The following is an 18,744-nucleotide window of genomic DNA, read 5'->3' on the forward strand; positions in this document are numbered from 1 at the left end:
CATTTTCTTTTTGAAAAGAAATAGAAGAGCTTTTTCACTACCCAGATAACACATTTCAAATTCAGTTAATTAGGTAACTGTTGAAATCCCTAACTGCAACTGGTTAGGGCCAGTATCATGCCTTCTCTCTGAGAGGAGGAGTCTGAATTCAAATACAATGATTGTGAACAGTTCAATAAAGACCTTTGTAGATGATTTTAGGAGATTCTCCAGACATTTATTTCAGCCTGGAAAATAGCTGAATACATGGAAAGGATGTACTCTCCATTTAACCAAGTAGACAAAAAAAAATTACCTTAGCCATGAACTTTCAGAGAGAGGGAAAAAGAAACTGAAAAAATGCATTTAAATAATAATGGACTCAGAGTCTTAGAAAGGTAAGTATGAAAATCCTGTATTTCAATTGCATAAACTTCTGGAGTTGAGTCTAGGGGAAAGTCTATGAACTAGACAGCATTAAAAGATGCACGAAATTAGACCCACATGGGAAGCACTGGTATTTGATGTGCTTGAAGTGTCCCAATAAGAGTTCCCGAAAGCAATCTTACCTTTATTTTCTGCCTTCAGTTCCTCTGCCATCAAGCTGTCTTGTCGGTTACCAAGCACAAATGCCAGAAACGAGAGGATCAGGGCATCCAAAATCCCAATAATGGCCAGGATGTACGCCCAGCGGACTGAACACGCCCCAAGAGTGTACTTGTCTGTCTTTTCTCCACACATCCGTTTGACTTCATCTGAATCCCAGCCATCAGGGAAAATCATACAGCCAAGCACAAGGCAGGCAGCTTGATGAAGAGAGAAAAAGAGAGGAAAAAAAAGTAGTTAACATAGATGTTATTTTAGCAAATATTGCTACTGGGTGTCAAAACATTGCTTTAAATTCTTGATTTAAAAACTAGCAAATCTTACCACTGTCCTACCCTGAATGGTTTTTTGTGTGTTTTTTTTTTTTTCCTGGTTTACTTAAAAACAGCCTAGTATTGCAGTGAAAGGTCTGGGAACACTATTTACAGCAAGCCTGAGCATTCTGAGAGAGGTCGAGGTTTGTTGATCTATAAGAAAATACTAAAAAACTTGAATTTTGGTTGCATCTGTGGGAAGGCTTCCATTGCGAATAAGCCATAAGGAATCAGAACACAGCAGAATGACAATTCAACACTGGCTTTGAAGAGCTAGGACAGCAGCCAGATAAGGGATTAGGATAACATGGAAAATACCAGAGTGTATATTGACTGAGTCACAGTAAAAAAATAATTTTCTATTGCATCCTCCTACACACCCACATGTGCGTGTGCGTGCACACACACACACACATACATGCACACTCTGAAGTTTCTTGAAACTATGCCTAGTAGATTCAGCACACCATGGTATTTTCTAACTTCTGTTCTATTTCATTTTTTAAAAGGCTGAAAAATGTTGCAGCATGGTGTGATACCAGAGATTTTATGGAAATTCAGGAACTTAAGGAGAATACTTATATTCTGTTTTCCAAATATCACTGTGGGAATCATATGAATGCTTTTTATAGAGTATGTTACTTTGCAGATTAAAGAAGATTAGTAGTTATTTGTTGCCACTCTTTATATTTAATTGGATTATTTAGGGGTAAGTGAGGATAGTTTTAGATTATACAAAGCTTTCTTAAAAAATTTTTTTAATGTTTATTCATTTTTGACAGGGAACAAGCAGGGAGGTACAGAGAGAGAGGGAGACACAGAATCTGAAACAGGCTCCAGGCTCTGAGCTGTCGGCACAGAGCCCGATACAGGGCTCGAACCCACAAGCTGTGAGATCATGACCTGAGCTGAAGTCGGATACTTAACAGACTGAGACACCCAGGCGCCCCTAGCTTTCCTTTAAAATATATTTTTTTTAATGTTTATTTTTGAGAGGGAGACAGACCACAAGCAGGGGAATGGCGGAGAGAGAGGGAACCACAGAATCCAAAGCAGGCTCCACACTCTGAGTTGTCAGCACAGCCCCCAATGTGGGGCTCAAACTCAAGAACTGTGAGATCACAACCTGAGCTGAAGTCAGATGTTTAACCGACTGAGCCACCAGGCCCCCCTATACAGAGCTTTCTCAACAGGTGTATTCATTCATTACTTCACGAATGTATTCGTTCACTCATTAATTCAAAAAGTACTTATTGACTTTTTATGATGGAGTGCCAGACACAGTTCTTGGTGCTTAGAGATATAGCAATTAGGAAAAGATACATGGCTTATGTTTTATCAGGGAAAGAAGCAAAAAAAAAAAAAAAAAAGAGTAACATGCAAATAAAGTAGTCGGAAATTGTAGTACTAAGTACATAGTCCTAAGTACTGGGTAGGAAAGAAACAAAGGACTCAAATAAAGAATAATGGTACACCTCTTGGAGAAGTGGGGATATTTAAGCTGAGACCAAAAACAGACAAGGCACTAGACCTATGCAATTGATGGGAATAATGTTCCAGGCAACAGCATGTGCAAAGGCCTCAGGGTTGGAAAGAGGCCTGGGGTATTTGAGGAGCAAACAGGAGATCAGCCACTGGGATGGAGAACGAGATCATGTTGAGGCTGCAAGGGAGGCAGGACTATGTATCCAGAAAGGTTACTGTTTCTAGGGCATGTCACTTAAAAAGACTGATGGCATTACCAACTTAGAGTTGTGTGATGGTCAAGGCCAAACACTTCGTGCAACTGTCAAAGCTGCTACTTCTTGAACAAACCAGCAGTGGACACCTAATTTCCTATGTTTTTCATAGGAGCATGACTCTACAAGGCAGGTGTGGAGGACACAGAAGCCAAAAGGGGTGACACACAGGGAGACCACCTGGGAGAACTTTGATTTAGGGTTCCTTGTTCTTTTACAGAACAAGATTTCAAAACTTTGGGTCACACTTGATTCCTCTTTTCTTTGCCCCCCATCCCAAATGTTGCCATGCTTCTCTCATCCACGTAGGCACTATCTCTGCATAGGTGTTATCAACACTTCCATACTTTAAGCCTCATATGTCACAGAAGGAAACTAACTTCCTTCTGCTTTCGGTTCACCCTCACTCCAATCCAGATCACATGAGACCGCTGAGCCCATCATGCTCAAAACCTATGGTGGCTCCCCACTGGTACTGAAGAACACTCAGACATCTCAGGTACCCAAAGGCTCCATGATCCAGCCCCCACTTACTTTCCCAGCCCCTTTTCCCTTCATAATCTCCATTTCACTTGGGTTGAATGACAGCCAACTTCCTGTTCATGCACCAAGTTTTTGGACCCTTCTCTTTCTTCTTCTGCATGGAGTATTTGCTACCACTGTCTTAAATGTTCCACTCTTCAGTATCTTTCATCGGTCAAGTCAAATGCAATACCTTCCACAAAGCAAGCCATCTCAAATTCTTCTTGACCTACGGTACTGCCCTTCTTGGAATGCCCGAAGCTGTTGACTGTACCTATCAGAGTCCTTGTAGCTTTTTACATTTGTTACTTATTTACAAGTATTATTTCGATTAACAGAGTGTAAGCTTTCTGAGGAAGGAATCTTTGGTTAAGTCACCATATTCATAGCACCTAAAACAGTGCCTTGTAGACCTCTAGCACTAAAATATTTTTGAATGGGAAAGTAAAACGAATAAGTCAATTATCACACCTAGACAGTATACTCTAAAATACAGTTTATACGGGCGCCTGGGTGGCTTAGTCGGTTAAGTGTCTGACTTCGGCTCAGGTCATGATTTCATGGTTAGTGGGTTCGAGCCCTGCATAAGACTCTCTGCTATCAGCACAGAGCCTGCTTTGGATCCTCTGTCCCCCTCTCTGTCTGCCCCTCCTCCACTTGTGTGCTCTCTCTCAAAAATAAATACACATTAGAAAACAGAAAGGTTTAAAAAATATATAGTTTATAGAATTCAACATCATTACCACCCAATGTCACAAATCTAGTTTAAGACTCATCTTTAAAAGGTGACATTCAACAGAGACACTTTTGTTATGATTAGACAACAGATTCCAAGTACTCAGGAGAACAATTTGAAAAAAGTTGACTATTTCAAAATTCAAATTCCCACTTCTTCTGGAACTCCCAGCATTCCATTCCAACATGCTCTTTGAGGTATTTCTAACAATAATGATCTGTGTATTTTTTTAAAAAGATGTGGTTTCCATTAGCAAAAATTAACTTTACTTGGGAAGACACACAGTGGTTTGAATCCAAACCACAGTTGAGAAAAATCTCTAAAAATGCTATGTTACATGGAAGATTTTAAAGATATTCTCAATTTTTTTCTTACACATTAAATAATGTTTATGTAGGAGTAAATTACTTTCTTATACAGAAAAAATGAAAACCAAGTATTTTTCCTTTATGAATGGCAATCACTAAGAGAAGGACACTATATTATACTACTTAAAGCTCTAGCAAAACTTAATAGAAATCACCAAGTGACACAAATTTGGGAAGGTTATTAGATATTATAGGACAAGTTCTCCGCAACGGGGTATTTGTGGAATAGTGACATCAACAAAGACATCTTTTCTCAAAGTCTTTCTACACTTAAAAGTTTCCATATCTGGAAACTGAGTTACAAATGAGGATAAAAACAATAGAGGCAGAATTAACCGGAAACTAAAACCACATGAGAGTATGAGTGGCAATACATCGCTCCCAATCTTCAAAGCATAGGATTTCCTTAACCCAATGTTGAGAGAAATCTGAGGAGAGGATACGCAATTGTGTTTCATCTTATGCAATGGCTATTTTGCTCCAAGTTACAAAAATAGAATTTTTGAAATACAATTCTTATTTTCGATAGTCTAAGGGAGTGACTGTTCAGAGAAATCTTAAGATAAAACCAGGCTAACAGGGCTGGGCTCTGGCCTCCTACGGAAAATGTTTAGGTCCCCCCAGCAAGGGTACTCCAGGTATCCTGCAGGCCACAAGGCATTGGGAGACGTACTGGTTGCCTCAACCACTTCTCACTGGACTTAAACTTAAACATTTGATCTTTTTCTAATTGATGTGTTTTTAAAAATCTGAATGGCTGTATAATAGTAAAAATGAGATCAACTGCATTTAAAAGTTTTTAAATCTTTGTAAGTGAAACTTGACATAAAAAATAAGTAAAATTTGGATTTTAAAGTTTGAGAGAAAGGGAGAGAGAGAGAGAGAGTGCGCACACGCATGCACATGGCAGGGGCAAAGAGAGAAGGAGACAGAGAGAATCCCAAGCAGGCTCCATGCTGTCAGTGTGGAGCCCAATGCGGGGCTCAATCTCATGAACTGTGAGATCATGACCTGAGCCAAAAATCAAGAGTCAGATGCTCAATCGACTGAGCCACCCCAGGTGCCCCTAAAATCCAATTAAAAAAATTTTTTTAATGCTTATTTTTGAGAGAGAGAGACAGAGCATGAGCAGGGGAAGGGAAGAGAGAGAGACACACACAGAATCCATAGCAGGCTCCAGGCTCTGAGCTGTCAGGACAGAGCCCGATGCAGGGCTCAAACCCATGGACCGTGAGATCATGACCCGAGCCGAAGTCAGACACTCAACGGACTGAGCCACCCAGGTGCCCCAAATCCAATTTTTAAATAAAGAAATCCTATCCCTCTGAAAGCTGTGCTTCTAGATGGTCATTACACGATAAAAATTGTACTTTCTGACAATGTATTATCAAAATATACATTTTCTTCTGCCCCTATCCAAATTTCCCCTATTTGGCTATTTTTGAAACGTGAAGTCTCCCCAAAGTTATAGTGTGTTTAGGATTAAATGGAGCCATTAAAATAGTTTAGGCTCTGTTAGTTTCTTTGGAAAGGCATTACTGTGTTTTGCATTAATGAGTGTGTGCTATAATAAATTCTGTTTCCTGGCATCCTATTAATCAGAACCCTATTCACCTGCATGATGTGGATAGCCAGCAGAAACCAACAGCTGTTCCTAATCCAAACTAAGCAGTACCCGTAAGAGCCTAGGCTAATGTCTCAGTCAACGAACGATTAAACACTATTCCTCTTGGTTTTGTAATTATTTCTAATTCTTTGCAAATTGATCATCCTATAAGATGCAGCAGCATCACTATACTCAACAGTAGAGAACATAAATCACCAGAACATTTGATTAATTTGGACATGCTATTTCCTGACCACAAGGGATAGTGGAGAATTAGTTCCAATTGGGCTATTATCCCCAAAGGGGTTTCTTGGTAGAAAGTCACCTAGGAAATGCCTAGCTGACTCGCAGCTATCTCTTCCTTCACTTCAGCAGTGGGTTTTCTGGAAGACTATCAGGGAACATTTTTGAGTGTTAGAAATGAGAGCTCACAAGCTGGAGGTGAGCAGAGAAGGATGCTCTCTGCATGACACCTTCCAACTTACAACATATAATAAAGGCATCCTTATGAGGACAGGCCCGTTGATTTCCATTTTAAGCATGTTCCAAATGGTTAGGAAGCATTCACATTCTAAAAGGCCCCTCGGTCTAGAAGCTGATGCCCCACAGTGGGTTCCTCTGAAATAGTACACAAACAGCCAGTGGTTCCCTAGAGCCACTAATTGCTCTGGCAATTTTCTGGCCAAAGAGTTGAATGTAACCTCTGTGAAGGAAACGTCCTTAGAAAAATCTACCAATGTTTTTAATTGGGTCTTTCTCCAAAGGAAAACGAAGCAAGATGAAAAAAGCAACGGGGGGTGGGTGGGTAAGAGGGAGGTTGTCTATGATTTGGGTCATGTGTACAGGCTGATGCTGCTGGGCCAACTGTCCCGGTCAGGACACTGAATGCTGCGAACCTGAGAACGGCTATTTTTTTTTTGGACAGTAAGAGGAAGACTAAATTCATTCTTTAAAAAGTCTATGCACTGTTGCACAAAAAGCATGATAAATTGCCTCATGTTGCTGAAGCACTCACGGGGAACGTGGTGAAAAACGAACCTGCATCCACTTAACTCTATCAATTATTCAGGCACGCAGTAAGGGAAGGGATTGACGCCAGAGAGCTGCCGCGCCGCGCTCTGCAAGGGGAGCGTTCACCTGTCACTCTAAACACCTGGTAAAGAAGAAGCACGCATCCCCAGCATCTTCATTAGCACACAGCCCGCAAACCGGAACTACCCTATTTACACATCTGGAAAAGCTGTGATGCCTACACCTCAGTCTACCTCTGGAAAACGGAGTTGCTAGGTAATCCGGGACATGAAATACTGCGGTTGAGAGTCTGGTGGAGAACAAATGATCTCCCGATAAATTCTGGTTCTAAATCCAGTATAATTTTATAAGCATTTCACTTGAGGTCATAGCACAAAAGGGGCAACATCCCTTAGAGAGCGGGTGGGGGGGGGGGCGGAGAGCAGGTGTAAACAAACTCTGGGCTCTCAGAAGGGTCATGTGTGAGGATGATCAAAGATCCTGTGCTCTGCCTCGACGCTCAGCCCTAATTGCCTGAGTAAAGAGCCACACATCTCTCAGCACCTTGTGCTGAATCAGCTGTGAGCCCCGAGCGTAGCTGAAAGGGGATAATCAGGAGTCTGCCCACACCGGCTCTTAGGAGCAACACAGCAGAGAAACAGCTTTCATGGAATATGATACAAGAGGAAACACACTTAAATGGTACAACATCACTTGCTAATTTACCCAAATGTTGAGGCTTAATAACGAAGTATAATACAAATCAGAGTTTAGAACTTAAAAATACAATGCTGTTCTGATCTCTAGAATGTTTGCTAGGCAGTTTTCTTTTTTTTCTTTTTTTTTTTTTAAATTTTTTTTCAACGTTTTTTATTTATTTTTGGGACAGAGAGAGACAGAGCATGAACGGGGGAGGGGCAGAGAGAGAGGGAGACACAGAATCGGAAACAGGCTCCAGGCTCTGAGCCATCAGCCCAAAGCCTGACGCGGGGCTCGAACTCACAGACCGCAAGATCGTGACCTGGCTGAAGTCGGACGCTCAACCGACTGCGCCACCCAGGCGCCCCTCTTTTTTTTCTTTTTTTACATTTATTTATTTTTGAGAGACAGAGGGAGACAGAGCACGAGTGGGGGAGGGGCAGAGAAAGAGAAGGAGAAACAGAATCCGAAGCAGGCTCCAGGCTCCGAGCTGTCAGCACAGAGCCCGACGCAGGGCTTGAACTCACAAACAGTGAGATCATGACCTGAGCTGAAGTCGGACGCTTAACTGACTGAGCCACCCAGGTGTCCCTAGACAGCTTTTGATACAGATCTTGGATCCAATCAAATTTCTTAAACTCCTGATAGTGACACAGTTAATAATACTGCATCTCATAGCAATAGCTAATAATTGACACTCCCCTTGAGTGGGGTACACAGCACATCATTTCATCATTTCAATTCTCAAAGCCAAGAGAAACAGGAGAGCACATATTCCTGGCTTTTCCAGTTTCCACAAAGAGGCATTTTTCTCGAAAAGCCCTTGGGCACTTATCCCACTTCCCATTCCTCTCTACGGAGATGGAGGGATTTCCCCGAGGGAACCTGGGCATAGTGGCCCAGCCCCTTCCTGACCTTACCTTAGGAGCTGCTTGCCTACACGAGGCCTGTGTTCCACTCCTCTGTGCTGGCGATTTCACACAGGGCGGGCCTGATTCTCCACTGCTGTCTCGGAGTAGGAAGGTAAGAAGGCCTCATTTTGGGGGAGCAACTTAGAAAGTCCTTTTGGTTAAGACACCCAGAGCCATCTCTTCAACCCAATCTTTCTCATAATAAAGGAGATATTTTGCTTTCCTGCTGCCAATTCTCTCTCTCAGGGGGTTCAGAGCTTAGGAGGGCCTCCCAGTTCGGAGACTGGAAGCCTTGATTAGAGGACAAGCATGGCTGGGTTGTGGTGAGGACGCTCATGTCCTCACAGCGTGGAAAGAAACCTAGCCTGCTCTCTGCCCCTTCTTATACAGGCACTAATTATCCATGAGGGTTCCACGCTCATGACCTAATCACCTCCTTAAAGGCCCCACCTCTTAATACTATCACAGTAGGATTAGGTTTTCAGACTCTGAATCTTGGGGAAACATAAAAATCCAGTCCAGGGGCACCTGGGTGGTTCAGCTGGTTAAGCGGTGGACTCTTGATGGTGGCTCAGGTCATGATCTCATGGTTTGTGAAACTGAGCCCCATGTTGGGCTCTGTGGACAGCACAGAGCCTGCTTGGGATTCTCTCTCTCCCTCTCTCTGCCCCTCCCCCATTCATGCTCTCTCAAAATAAATAAATGTCAAAAAAAATCCAGTCCATTGCAGAGGGGGGGTCAGAGGGCTTTCATGCAATGCTTGTCTGTCAACCCCAACATTATTTGTTTATTTATTTTTTATATATGAGGAAGTGGAGGCACAGAAATTTCAAACAGCTTGCTGAAGTCATACAAAGCCCATGAGTGGGACAACCAGATTTGAATCAGACAGTCTAGCTTTGGAATTTATGCTTTTAATCCCAACTATACTATTACCTTTTACTTGTCAACAACAGTAATGCACATGAAATCACTTTAGAATATTGGTTTTGGTGCTAAGAATACTTAGAGAATCTTGGCAGTGCTTAACATGGTGTTTATAATTAGACATTTATTCTTTGAGGACAAGAGCCACTACCAAAAGGATGCTTAGAAACTGTGAACTTTTATATGTATAGATATTTCTGTTGTTTACACTACTTTTTCACCTAATCAGTACTTCATCTGCTATGTAGTGCCAAGATCATTAGGGTAATTATAAAATCTAAATGTGTGGAATGGGAATGAATGTGGTTTTACTGCACAAATACACATATATCTGGATTTATACACATTTCACAAGAAAATCTGCCCTTAGTTTTTGGCTTGATATTTTAAGTTGGCTATGTGTCAGCCAAACATTTTTATATGTTCTTTAAATGCTTATATTCCTTTTGAGATTATATATATATACACATAAATACATATATGACTATGAATATATATGTACCTTTTTAATTTATACATGGTTACTTATATGTAAGATAATATCTGCTTTGAGAAAAAATAAAGGTATAATTCAATTAGGTTCTTTTTAAGTTTTTGTGTAGCTTCTTTGGATTTCAGTGGACACATTTTTTAAAAAAAGTTTACTTATTTATTTTGAGAGAGAAAGAGAGAACACAAGCGGGAAGGGGCAGAGAGAGAGAGAGAGAGAGAGAGAGGGAAAGAGAGAGAGAGAATCCCAGGCAGGCTCCACACTGAGCCAACACATGGCTCAATCCCATGACCTGAGCTGAAATCAAGAGTTGGACATTCAACTGACTGAGCCACCCAGGAGCCCCTCGATAGGGGCTGTTTTAAGGAACATTTCAATAAACAAAACTGATAGTGCTGGTAGGTCACAAACAGGTCTGAAATTGTTTTTGTTTCTTTGTTTGCAGGAGAGCCCTTGACTCAGGCAACATTTTCATGTGCTAAAATCTACACTGCATTTCAGACACAGGGTCTGAAGACAAGATTATCTTTCTCCATGGCCCTATGAACAGAGAGCCCTTTGTGGTACACCTATCACCAACCTCCCAACAAAATCCGCTTGAGCCAGGATAACACCCCAAACAAAGCAACACAGACTAGTAACTACCCAGCCAGCAGTTTTCCTTGTGGCTCGTTGTGCCATGGCTATTTTATCTATAAAACAAGGAGCCCAGTCTAGATCACCAAACGTTTCCTGCTACTTACCTTATATTATTCATATATAGGATTAAATTTGTACTCATTTGATGCTCCATACCTATATATATTATGGGAAATAATGGGCTTGTAGAAATGCTTTACCAACTGACCCAACGTTTTCCTACATAGCAGGTGGAAGGAAGGGGCACCGTAGCTCTCCACCCTGATTCATCACGGAGCTTACAGAAAGTCGCTGTTGGCTAGAATTGGACAAAGTCAGGTGTCTTATGCCAACTGGCTACTGGTATTTCATTTCTCAGTACAAGGGGTAACTTTAGAAGCAACTAAATTCCTTCTCAATGAGGACGAGCTCTCCTAACCCTGCTGGACCTCCTCAAAACCTCCTGGAGTGCCCGTTTCTACACACTTTCCTGTAGGAGAATTTGGCACCGGTCCAGCTTTATGGTGGCGAGCTTTTCTTCTACACAGCTTGCTCACTTTTTTATGTTTATTTTTTTTTCAATTTTAGTACAGTTGGCATATAATATTATATTAGTCTCAGGTGTACAACATAGCGATTTGACATTTATGTATATTATAAAATGCTCACCTTGATAAGTGTAATTACCATCTGTCACCATACACAGATATTCAGTATTACTGACTATATTTCCTATGCTGTACTTTATATTCCCATGACTCACTTATTTTATAACTGAAAGTTTGTATATCTTAGTCCCCTTTTCCCATTTCACCCATCCCCCTCACCCACCTCCACTCTGGCAACTGCCAGTTTGTTCTTTGTATTTATGAATTTGCTCACTTTTATTCTCCTGAAGTAACAATTTAATGCTTTAAAAACTTCAAATGGCAAAAATTAATTGTTCAAAGGAAACGTGTGGAAGAACTAAATATTGCACACTAAAAATGTCAGAAGTAGAACCAAGCTCAAGAAAGATGAATGCTACTCCAACCATCCTTTGTATGGAAGGATCTTACTTCCAAGGGGCGGGGGGCGGGGATAAGATGTACACATTTACACATGTCTAACAGGCTCCCAGCCTAAGCTTTTTCATAGTTTAGTTGATCAACTATCCTTTATCTATCTATCTATCTATCTATCTATCTATCTATCTATCTATCTAACATCTACCTACCTTTATCTCTATATATATCCCTCTGCACCAGTACTGGTCCTTACACAGTTAAAGAACAGGTGTATAAAGCTATAGAGTGCTGGGGCGCCTGGGTGGCTCAGTCGGTTAAGCGGCCGACTTCGGCTCAGGTCATGATCTCGCGGTCCATGAGTTCGAGCCCCGCGTCGGGCTCTGTGCTGACAGCTCAGAGCCTGGAGCCTGTTTCAGATTCTGTGTCTCCCTCTCTCTCTGACCCTCCCCCGTTCATGCTCTCTCTCTGTCTCAAAAATAAATAAACGTTAAAAAAAAATTTAAAGCTATAGAGTGCTGTCAATGTCTTTCCAGAAAAAGGACTCATAATATCATTCAGGACAGACATGATCTAGACTAGGAACTGAACTCAACATGTTGAATCAGAAAAATACACAGTCAAGAATTCTTTATCCAACAAGGCTATCATTTAAAATAGAGGAGAGATAAAGAGTTTCCCAGACAACTAAAGGAGGTCGTGACCACTAAACCAGCCCTGCAAGAAATTTTAAGGGGGACCCTTTGAGTGGAGAAAAGACCAAACAAAACTAAAAAGACCAAAAGCAACAAAGACAAGAAAGGACCAGAAGAAAGCACCAGAAACAACAATTCTACAGGCAACACGATGGCACTAAGTTCATATCTTTCAGTAGTCACTCTAAATGTCAATGGACTAGGGACGCCTGGGTGGCTCGGTCGGTTAAGCGTCTGACTTCGGCTCAGGTCATGATCTCACGGTCCGTGAGTTCGAGCCCCGTGTCGGGCTCTGTGCTGACAGCTCAGAGCCTGGAGCCTGTTTCAGATTCTGTGTCTCCCTCTCTCTCTGCCCCTCCCCTGTTCATGCTCTGTCTCTCTCTGTCTCAAAAATAAATAAACGTTAAAAAAAAATTAAAAAAAAAATAAATGTCAATGGACTAAACACGCCAATCCAAAGATATCAGAATGGATAAGAAAACAAGACCCATATATATATACTGCTAAATTTTAGACCTAAAGACACCTGCAGATTGAAAGTAAGGGGATAGAGAACCATCTATCATGCTAATGGTGGTCAAAAGAAAGCTGAAGTAGCCATACTTATATCAGACAAACTACATTTTAAAATAAAGACTATAACAACAGATGAGGGGCATTATATCATAATTAAGGGGTCTATCCACCAAGAAGAGCTAACAATTGTGAATATTTATGCCCCATATAACACCCAAATATATAAATCGGTAAATCACAAACATAAAGAAACTCATTGATAATAATACCATAATAGTAGGGCACTTCAACACCCCACTTACAGCAATGCACAGATCATCTAAGCAGAAAATCAACAAGGAAACAATGGCTTTGAATGATACACTGGACCGGATGGACTTCAACATATATATTCAGAACCTTTCATCCTAAAGTGGCAGAATACACCTTCTTGAGTGCACATAGAACATTCTCCAGAATAGATTGTATACTGGGTCACAAATCAGCCCTCAATAAATAGAAAAAGGTTGAGATGTACCTTGCATATTTTCAGACCACAATGCTATGAGACTCTAAATCAACCAAAAGAAAAAAATTTGGAAAGATCATGAATACTTGGGGATTAAAGAACATCCTACTAAAGAATCAATGGTTAACCAAGAAATTAAAGAGGAAATAAAAAGTACATGGAAGCCAACGAAAATAAAAACATGACAGCTGAAACACCTCTGGGATGCAGCAAAGATGGTCATAAGAGGGAAGTATATACCAATCCAGGTCTCCCTAAAGAAGGAAGAAAGGTCTCAAATACCCAACCTAACCTAACACCAAAAGAGCTGGAAAAAGAACAGCAAATAAAGCCCAAAACCAGCAGAAGAAGGGAAATAGTAAAGATTATGCAGAAATCAATGATATCGGAAAAAAAAAAAAAAACCAGTAGAACTCATCAATGAAACCAGGAGCTGGTTCTTTGAAAGAATTAACAAAATTGATAAACCTCTAGCCAGATTAATCAAAAAGAAAAAGGAAAGGACCCAAATAAATAAAATCATGAATGAAAGAGATCACAACCAATAATACAACAGAAATAAAAACAATAATAAGAGAATATTATGAGCAATTATATGTCAATAAAATGGGCAATCTGGAAGAAATGGACAAATTCCTAGAAACGTATGAACTACCAAAACTGAAACAGGAAGAAATAGAAATTTTGAACAGACCCATAACCAGTAAAAAAATTGAATCAGTAATCAAAAATCTCCCAAGAAACAAGAATTCAGGGCCAGATGGCTTTCCAGGGGATTTCTACCAAACATTTAAAGAAGAATTAACACCTATTCTTTTGAAGCTGTTCCAAAAAATAGAGATGGAAGGAAAACTTCCAAACTCATTCTATGGGGTCAGCATTACCTTGAATCCAACACCAAAGACCCCACTAAAAAGAACTACAGACCAATTTTCCTGCTGAACACGGATGCAACATTTCTCAACAAGATACTAGCCAACCAGATCTAACAATACATTAAAAGAATTATTCACCATGATCAAGTGGGATTTATTCCTGGGATGCAGGGCTGGTTCAATATCTGCAAATCAATCAATGTGATACATCACATTAATAAAAGAGAAGATAAGAACCACATGATCCTCTCAATAGATGCTGAAAAAGTATTTGACAAAATGTAAAAAAAGACAAAATGCAAAAAAAAGAAGGATAGCATCCTTTCTTGAGAAAAACCCTTAAGAAAGTAGGGATAGAAGGATCATACCTGATGATCATAAAGGCCATATATGAAAGAGCCACCGCTAATATCATCCTCAATGGGGAAAAACTGAGAGCTTCCCCCTAAGGTTAGAAACATGACAGGGGTGTCTACTCTCACCACTGTGTTATTCAACATAGTGCTGAAAGTCCTAGCCTCAACAATCAGACAACACGAATCCAAAAAAAAAAAAAAAAAAAAAAGCCTCCAAGGGGGAAGTCAAACTTTTGCTTTTTGCAGATGACATGATACTACATGAGGAAAACCCAAAAGACTCCACCACAAAACTTCTGGAACTGATCCATGAAGTCAGCAAAGTTGCAGGATATAAAATCAATGTACAGCAATCAGTTGCATTTCTATACACCAAAAGTGAAGCAGCAGAAAGAGAAATCAAGGAATCAATCCCATTTACAATTGCACCAAAACCCATAAAATACTTGGGAATAAACCTCACCAAAGAGATGAAAAATCTATACACTGAAAGCTATAGAAAGCTTATGAAAGAAATTGAAGAAGACACACAAAAAATGGAAAAACATTCCATGCTCATGGATTAGAAGAACAAATATTGTTGAAATGTTGATACTACTCAAAGTAATCTACATATTTAAAGCAATCCCTATCAAAATAACACTAGCATTCTTCAGAGAGCTAGAACAAACACTCCTAAGATTTGTATGGAACGAGAAAAGACTCCGAATAGCCAAAGCAATTCTGAAAAAGAAAACCAAAGCTGGAGGCATCACAATTCTGGACTTCAAGCTGTATTACAAAGCTGTAATCACAACAGTATATTACTAGTACAAGAACAGACACACAGGTAAATGGAATAGAATAGAGAACCCAGAAATGGACCTGCAAAAATCACCAACTAATCTTTGACAAAGCAGGAAAGAATATCCAATGGAAGAAACACGGTCTCTTCAGCAAATGGTGTTGGGAAAACTGGACAGCGACATGCGGAAGAATGAACCTGGACCAGTTTCTTACACCATACACAAAAATAAACTCAAAATGGATGAAAGACCTAAACATAAGACAGGAAGCCATCAAAATCCTAGAGCAGAAGACAAGCAACAACCTCTCTGACTTTGGCCACGGCAACTTCTTACTTCACATGTCTCTGAAGGCGAGGGAAACAAAAACAAAAATGAACTATTGGGACCTCATCAAAATAAAAGCTTTGCACAGTGAGGCAAGCAATCAACCAAACTAAAGACAACCGACGGATTGGGAGGAGAGATTAGCAAACAGCATATAGGATAAAGGGTTAGTATCCAAAATCTATAAATAAGTTACTAAACTCAACATCCAAAAAAACAAATAATCCAGTGAAGAAGTGGGCAAAAGACATGAATAGACACTTTTCCAAAGAAGACATCCAAATGGCTATTGGACACATGAAAAGATGCTCAACATCACTCATATCAGGGAAATACAAATCAAAGCCACAATGAGATACCACCTCACACCTGTCAGAAAGGCTAAAATTAACAACTCAGGCAACAACAGATATTGGCGAAGATGCAGAGAAAGAGGAACCCTTTTGCACTGCTGGTGGGAATGCAAACTGGTGCAGCAACTCTAGAAAACATTGTGGAGGTTCCTCAAGAAATTAAAAATAGAACTACCCTATGATCCAGGAATTGCACGACTAGGTATTTATCCAAAGGATACACGAGTGCTGATTCGAAGGGGCACATGCACCCCAATGTTTACAGCAGCACTATCAACAATAGCCAAAGTATTGAAAGAGCCAAAATGTCCATTCACTGATGAATGGATAAAGAAGATGTGGTATATATACACAATGGAATATTACTGAGCAATAAAAAAAGAATGAAATGTTCCCATTTGCGAAAATGTGGATGGAACTAGGGTGTATTATGCTAAATGAAATAAGTCAGAGAAAGACAAATACCATATAATTTCATTCATATGTGGAATTTAAGATACAAAATAGATGAACATAAGGGAAAGGAAGTAAAATAATGTAAAAACAGAGAGGGAGACAAACCGTAAGACTCTTAAATACAGAGAACAAACAGGGTTGCTGGCGGGGTGTTGGGTGGGGGGATGGGCTAAGTGGGTGATGGGCATTAAGGAGGGCACTTGTCAGGATGAGCACTGAGTGTTATGTAAGTGATGAACCACTAAATTCTATTCCTGAAATCATTATTACACTATATGTTAACTTGGATTTAGATTTTAAAAAATAAAGAGAAAAAAAGAGAGATAAAGAAAAATAAGGGCAGAACAGCATGATGGGGCTCTGGATGACAAAATCTTCAAGCTGGCTGTTCCTTACATCTATTCTGCTCCTCTTTAGTGTCACTTCTGCCCTCCCATCCCCTAGCCCCTCAGATGCTTAAGATAAAGGTTATGTGGACTCAGAAGGACTGATTTATGACATCTAAAACAAACACACAAAAAATCTAATGAAAAAGACAACTGTGGCAAATTGTTTGAATTCCCTTTTTTTCCCCCTCTTTATTTCGTGCTCCCTTTCCCCATCAGATTTTCCTTCACATCTGTTTTTAGGCTTCCATCCTCTTTGCTACTCCTTCCAAATAATTTATTCAGACTATGGAAAAGAAAAAAATGGAGATATGTTAGGCTTCAACTGATCTATGGCAAGGTCTTCTGGTAATTTATGTATTTATAGAGAATGCTGCTAATTCAGAACAAGAAACTTCCCAGAGAGACGGAATTGGAATTGGCAGTAGGTATCAAAAAAAGTGTAGGACAAAAACCAGGTCAAAAGAGGGGAAAAGAAGTCAGGGTGTTAAATGTTTTGTCAAAAGATTTTCACACATCTTTCAACTTCAAATTCTGAAAGCAGTAGCCAAAAGTTTATAGATAAAACCTTGACCAGTATGACATTTGAACAATGCTTGAATCAGAACAATGACTTCCCTTGACTAAAATGAAATTTAACCCAGTCCTCACCTGTCAGTGAAATGCCCAGAAGGTAGTTTTGCTTTGAACTTGGGTGCTACAGAGTGGCCCCAGGCAGGGCTGAATATAACTTCTAGAACCTGAGCAGGAGTGTGGGCTTTTGGCTTTTGCCCTTGGGGATCTTTCCTCCCCTCAGGGCTCTGTACTTGTACCCTTTATCCACAGGCTCCAGTTTCCTTCTTGGCATAAAAAAAAAAAAAAAAAATCTGTGGTTCTGCTGTGATTCATTTGCTACTCTCATAATTGAGGCTGGGGTTTGCTGATGGCATTATAGTACTGTGATGATCCACAACATTTTACGTTCTGGGATGATGGCCATGTGAATTACTGATAGACTCTGCTAGTTAGAAACTTTCAATAGTGATAGGATGGTACACTTGTTCCAGTATGTTTCACTAAAGAATTTCCTTGTTTTATTTTATTTATTTATTTTTTTACCACTATCTGAATCTAGAATACCAGTTACCTGTTTGCCCAGACAGAGTAGGAGATATTAGTTCTCATTGGAGACAAGTATGTGACCTTGGGCAGAACTTATAATTTCTTCTTCTTCTTTTTTTTTTTTTAATGTCTATTTTACCTTTGACAGAGAGCACAAGCAGGGTGGGGGAGGGCAGCGAGAGAGGGAGACAGGATCTAAAGCAGGCTCTGAGCTGACAGCAGAGATTCTGATGTGGGGTTTGGACTCACAAACCGCGAGATCAGACGTGAGGTGAAGTCGGACTCAACCGACTGAGCCACCTAGGCTCCCTAGCTTACAATTTGTGAATGGAAATTGAGAACAGTCTAAAATGGCCATGATCCAGGGTTTGGGTCTGGTCCCTATCTTTATTTGTGCTCAGCCCTAGTGAGTAAAGAGAAGGTGAATACACATTCTCCACCCTGTAACATTGCCTGCTTCCCTTCTTCAAGGCATTATTTGTATTCTTCAAAGAGAAGTCGATTTTTATATATAAAATAAATATCCTTTGGGACAAATTATGGTTTTGTTGATTCTAGAATCAATCGCAATCTAAACGTTTCCTTATTCATAATGTATATTTATTTTCTATTTTCCCTGCAACAAATCACCACCGCAGAGTTAGTGGCTTAAAACAACACAAATGTATTATTATATGATAGATCAGAATTCTGACATGGTCTGACTGGGCTAAAGTCAAGGTGTTGTAGGGCTGCATTTCATTCTGGAGGCTCTAGGGGACAATTTCCTGAAGGCTTCAAGAGACTGCCGGCATGCCTTGGTTAATGGCGTCTTTCCATCTTCAAGGCCAGCAATAACAAGTTGAGTCCCTTTCAC

General features: G+C 40.2%; 1 protein-coding gene across 3 annotated transcripts in view; it reads right to left on the reverse strand.

Moving 5' to 3' along the window:
* The window catches only part of LHFPL3 (LHFPL tetraspan subfamily member 3), a 579,617-nt gene that overhangs the window by 177,940 nt on the left and 382,933 nt on the right, over nt 1–18,744 (reverse strand). For all 3 annotated transcript variants that reach the window (XM_019451241.2, XM_019451240.2, XM_019451239.2), the window contains exon 2: nt 549–785. In XM_019451241.2, the coding sequence (XP_019306786.1) occupies nt 549–785 (237 nt within the window). The remainder of the gene's footprint in view (nt 1–548; nt 786–18,744) is intronic.

Source organism: Panthera pardus, unplaced genomic scaffold (genome assembly GCF_024362965.1).
Source record: "Panthera pardus isolate Hobbes unplaced genomic scaffold, ASM2436296v1 HiC_scaffold_8, whole genome shotgun sequence".
Taxonomy (NCBI): domain Eukaryota; kingdom Metazoa; phylum Chordata; class Mammalia; order Carnivora; family Felidae; genus Panthera; species Panthera pardus.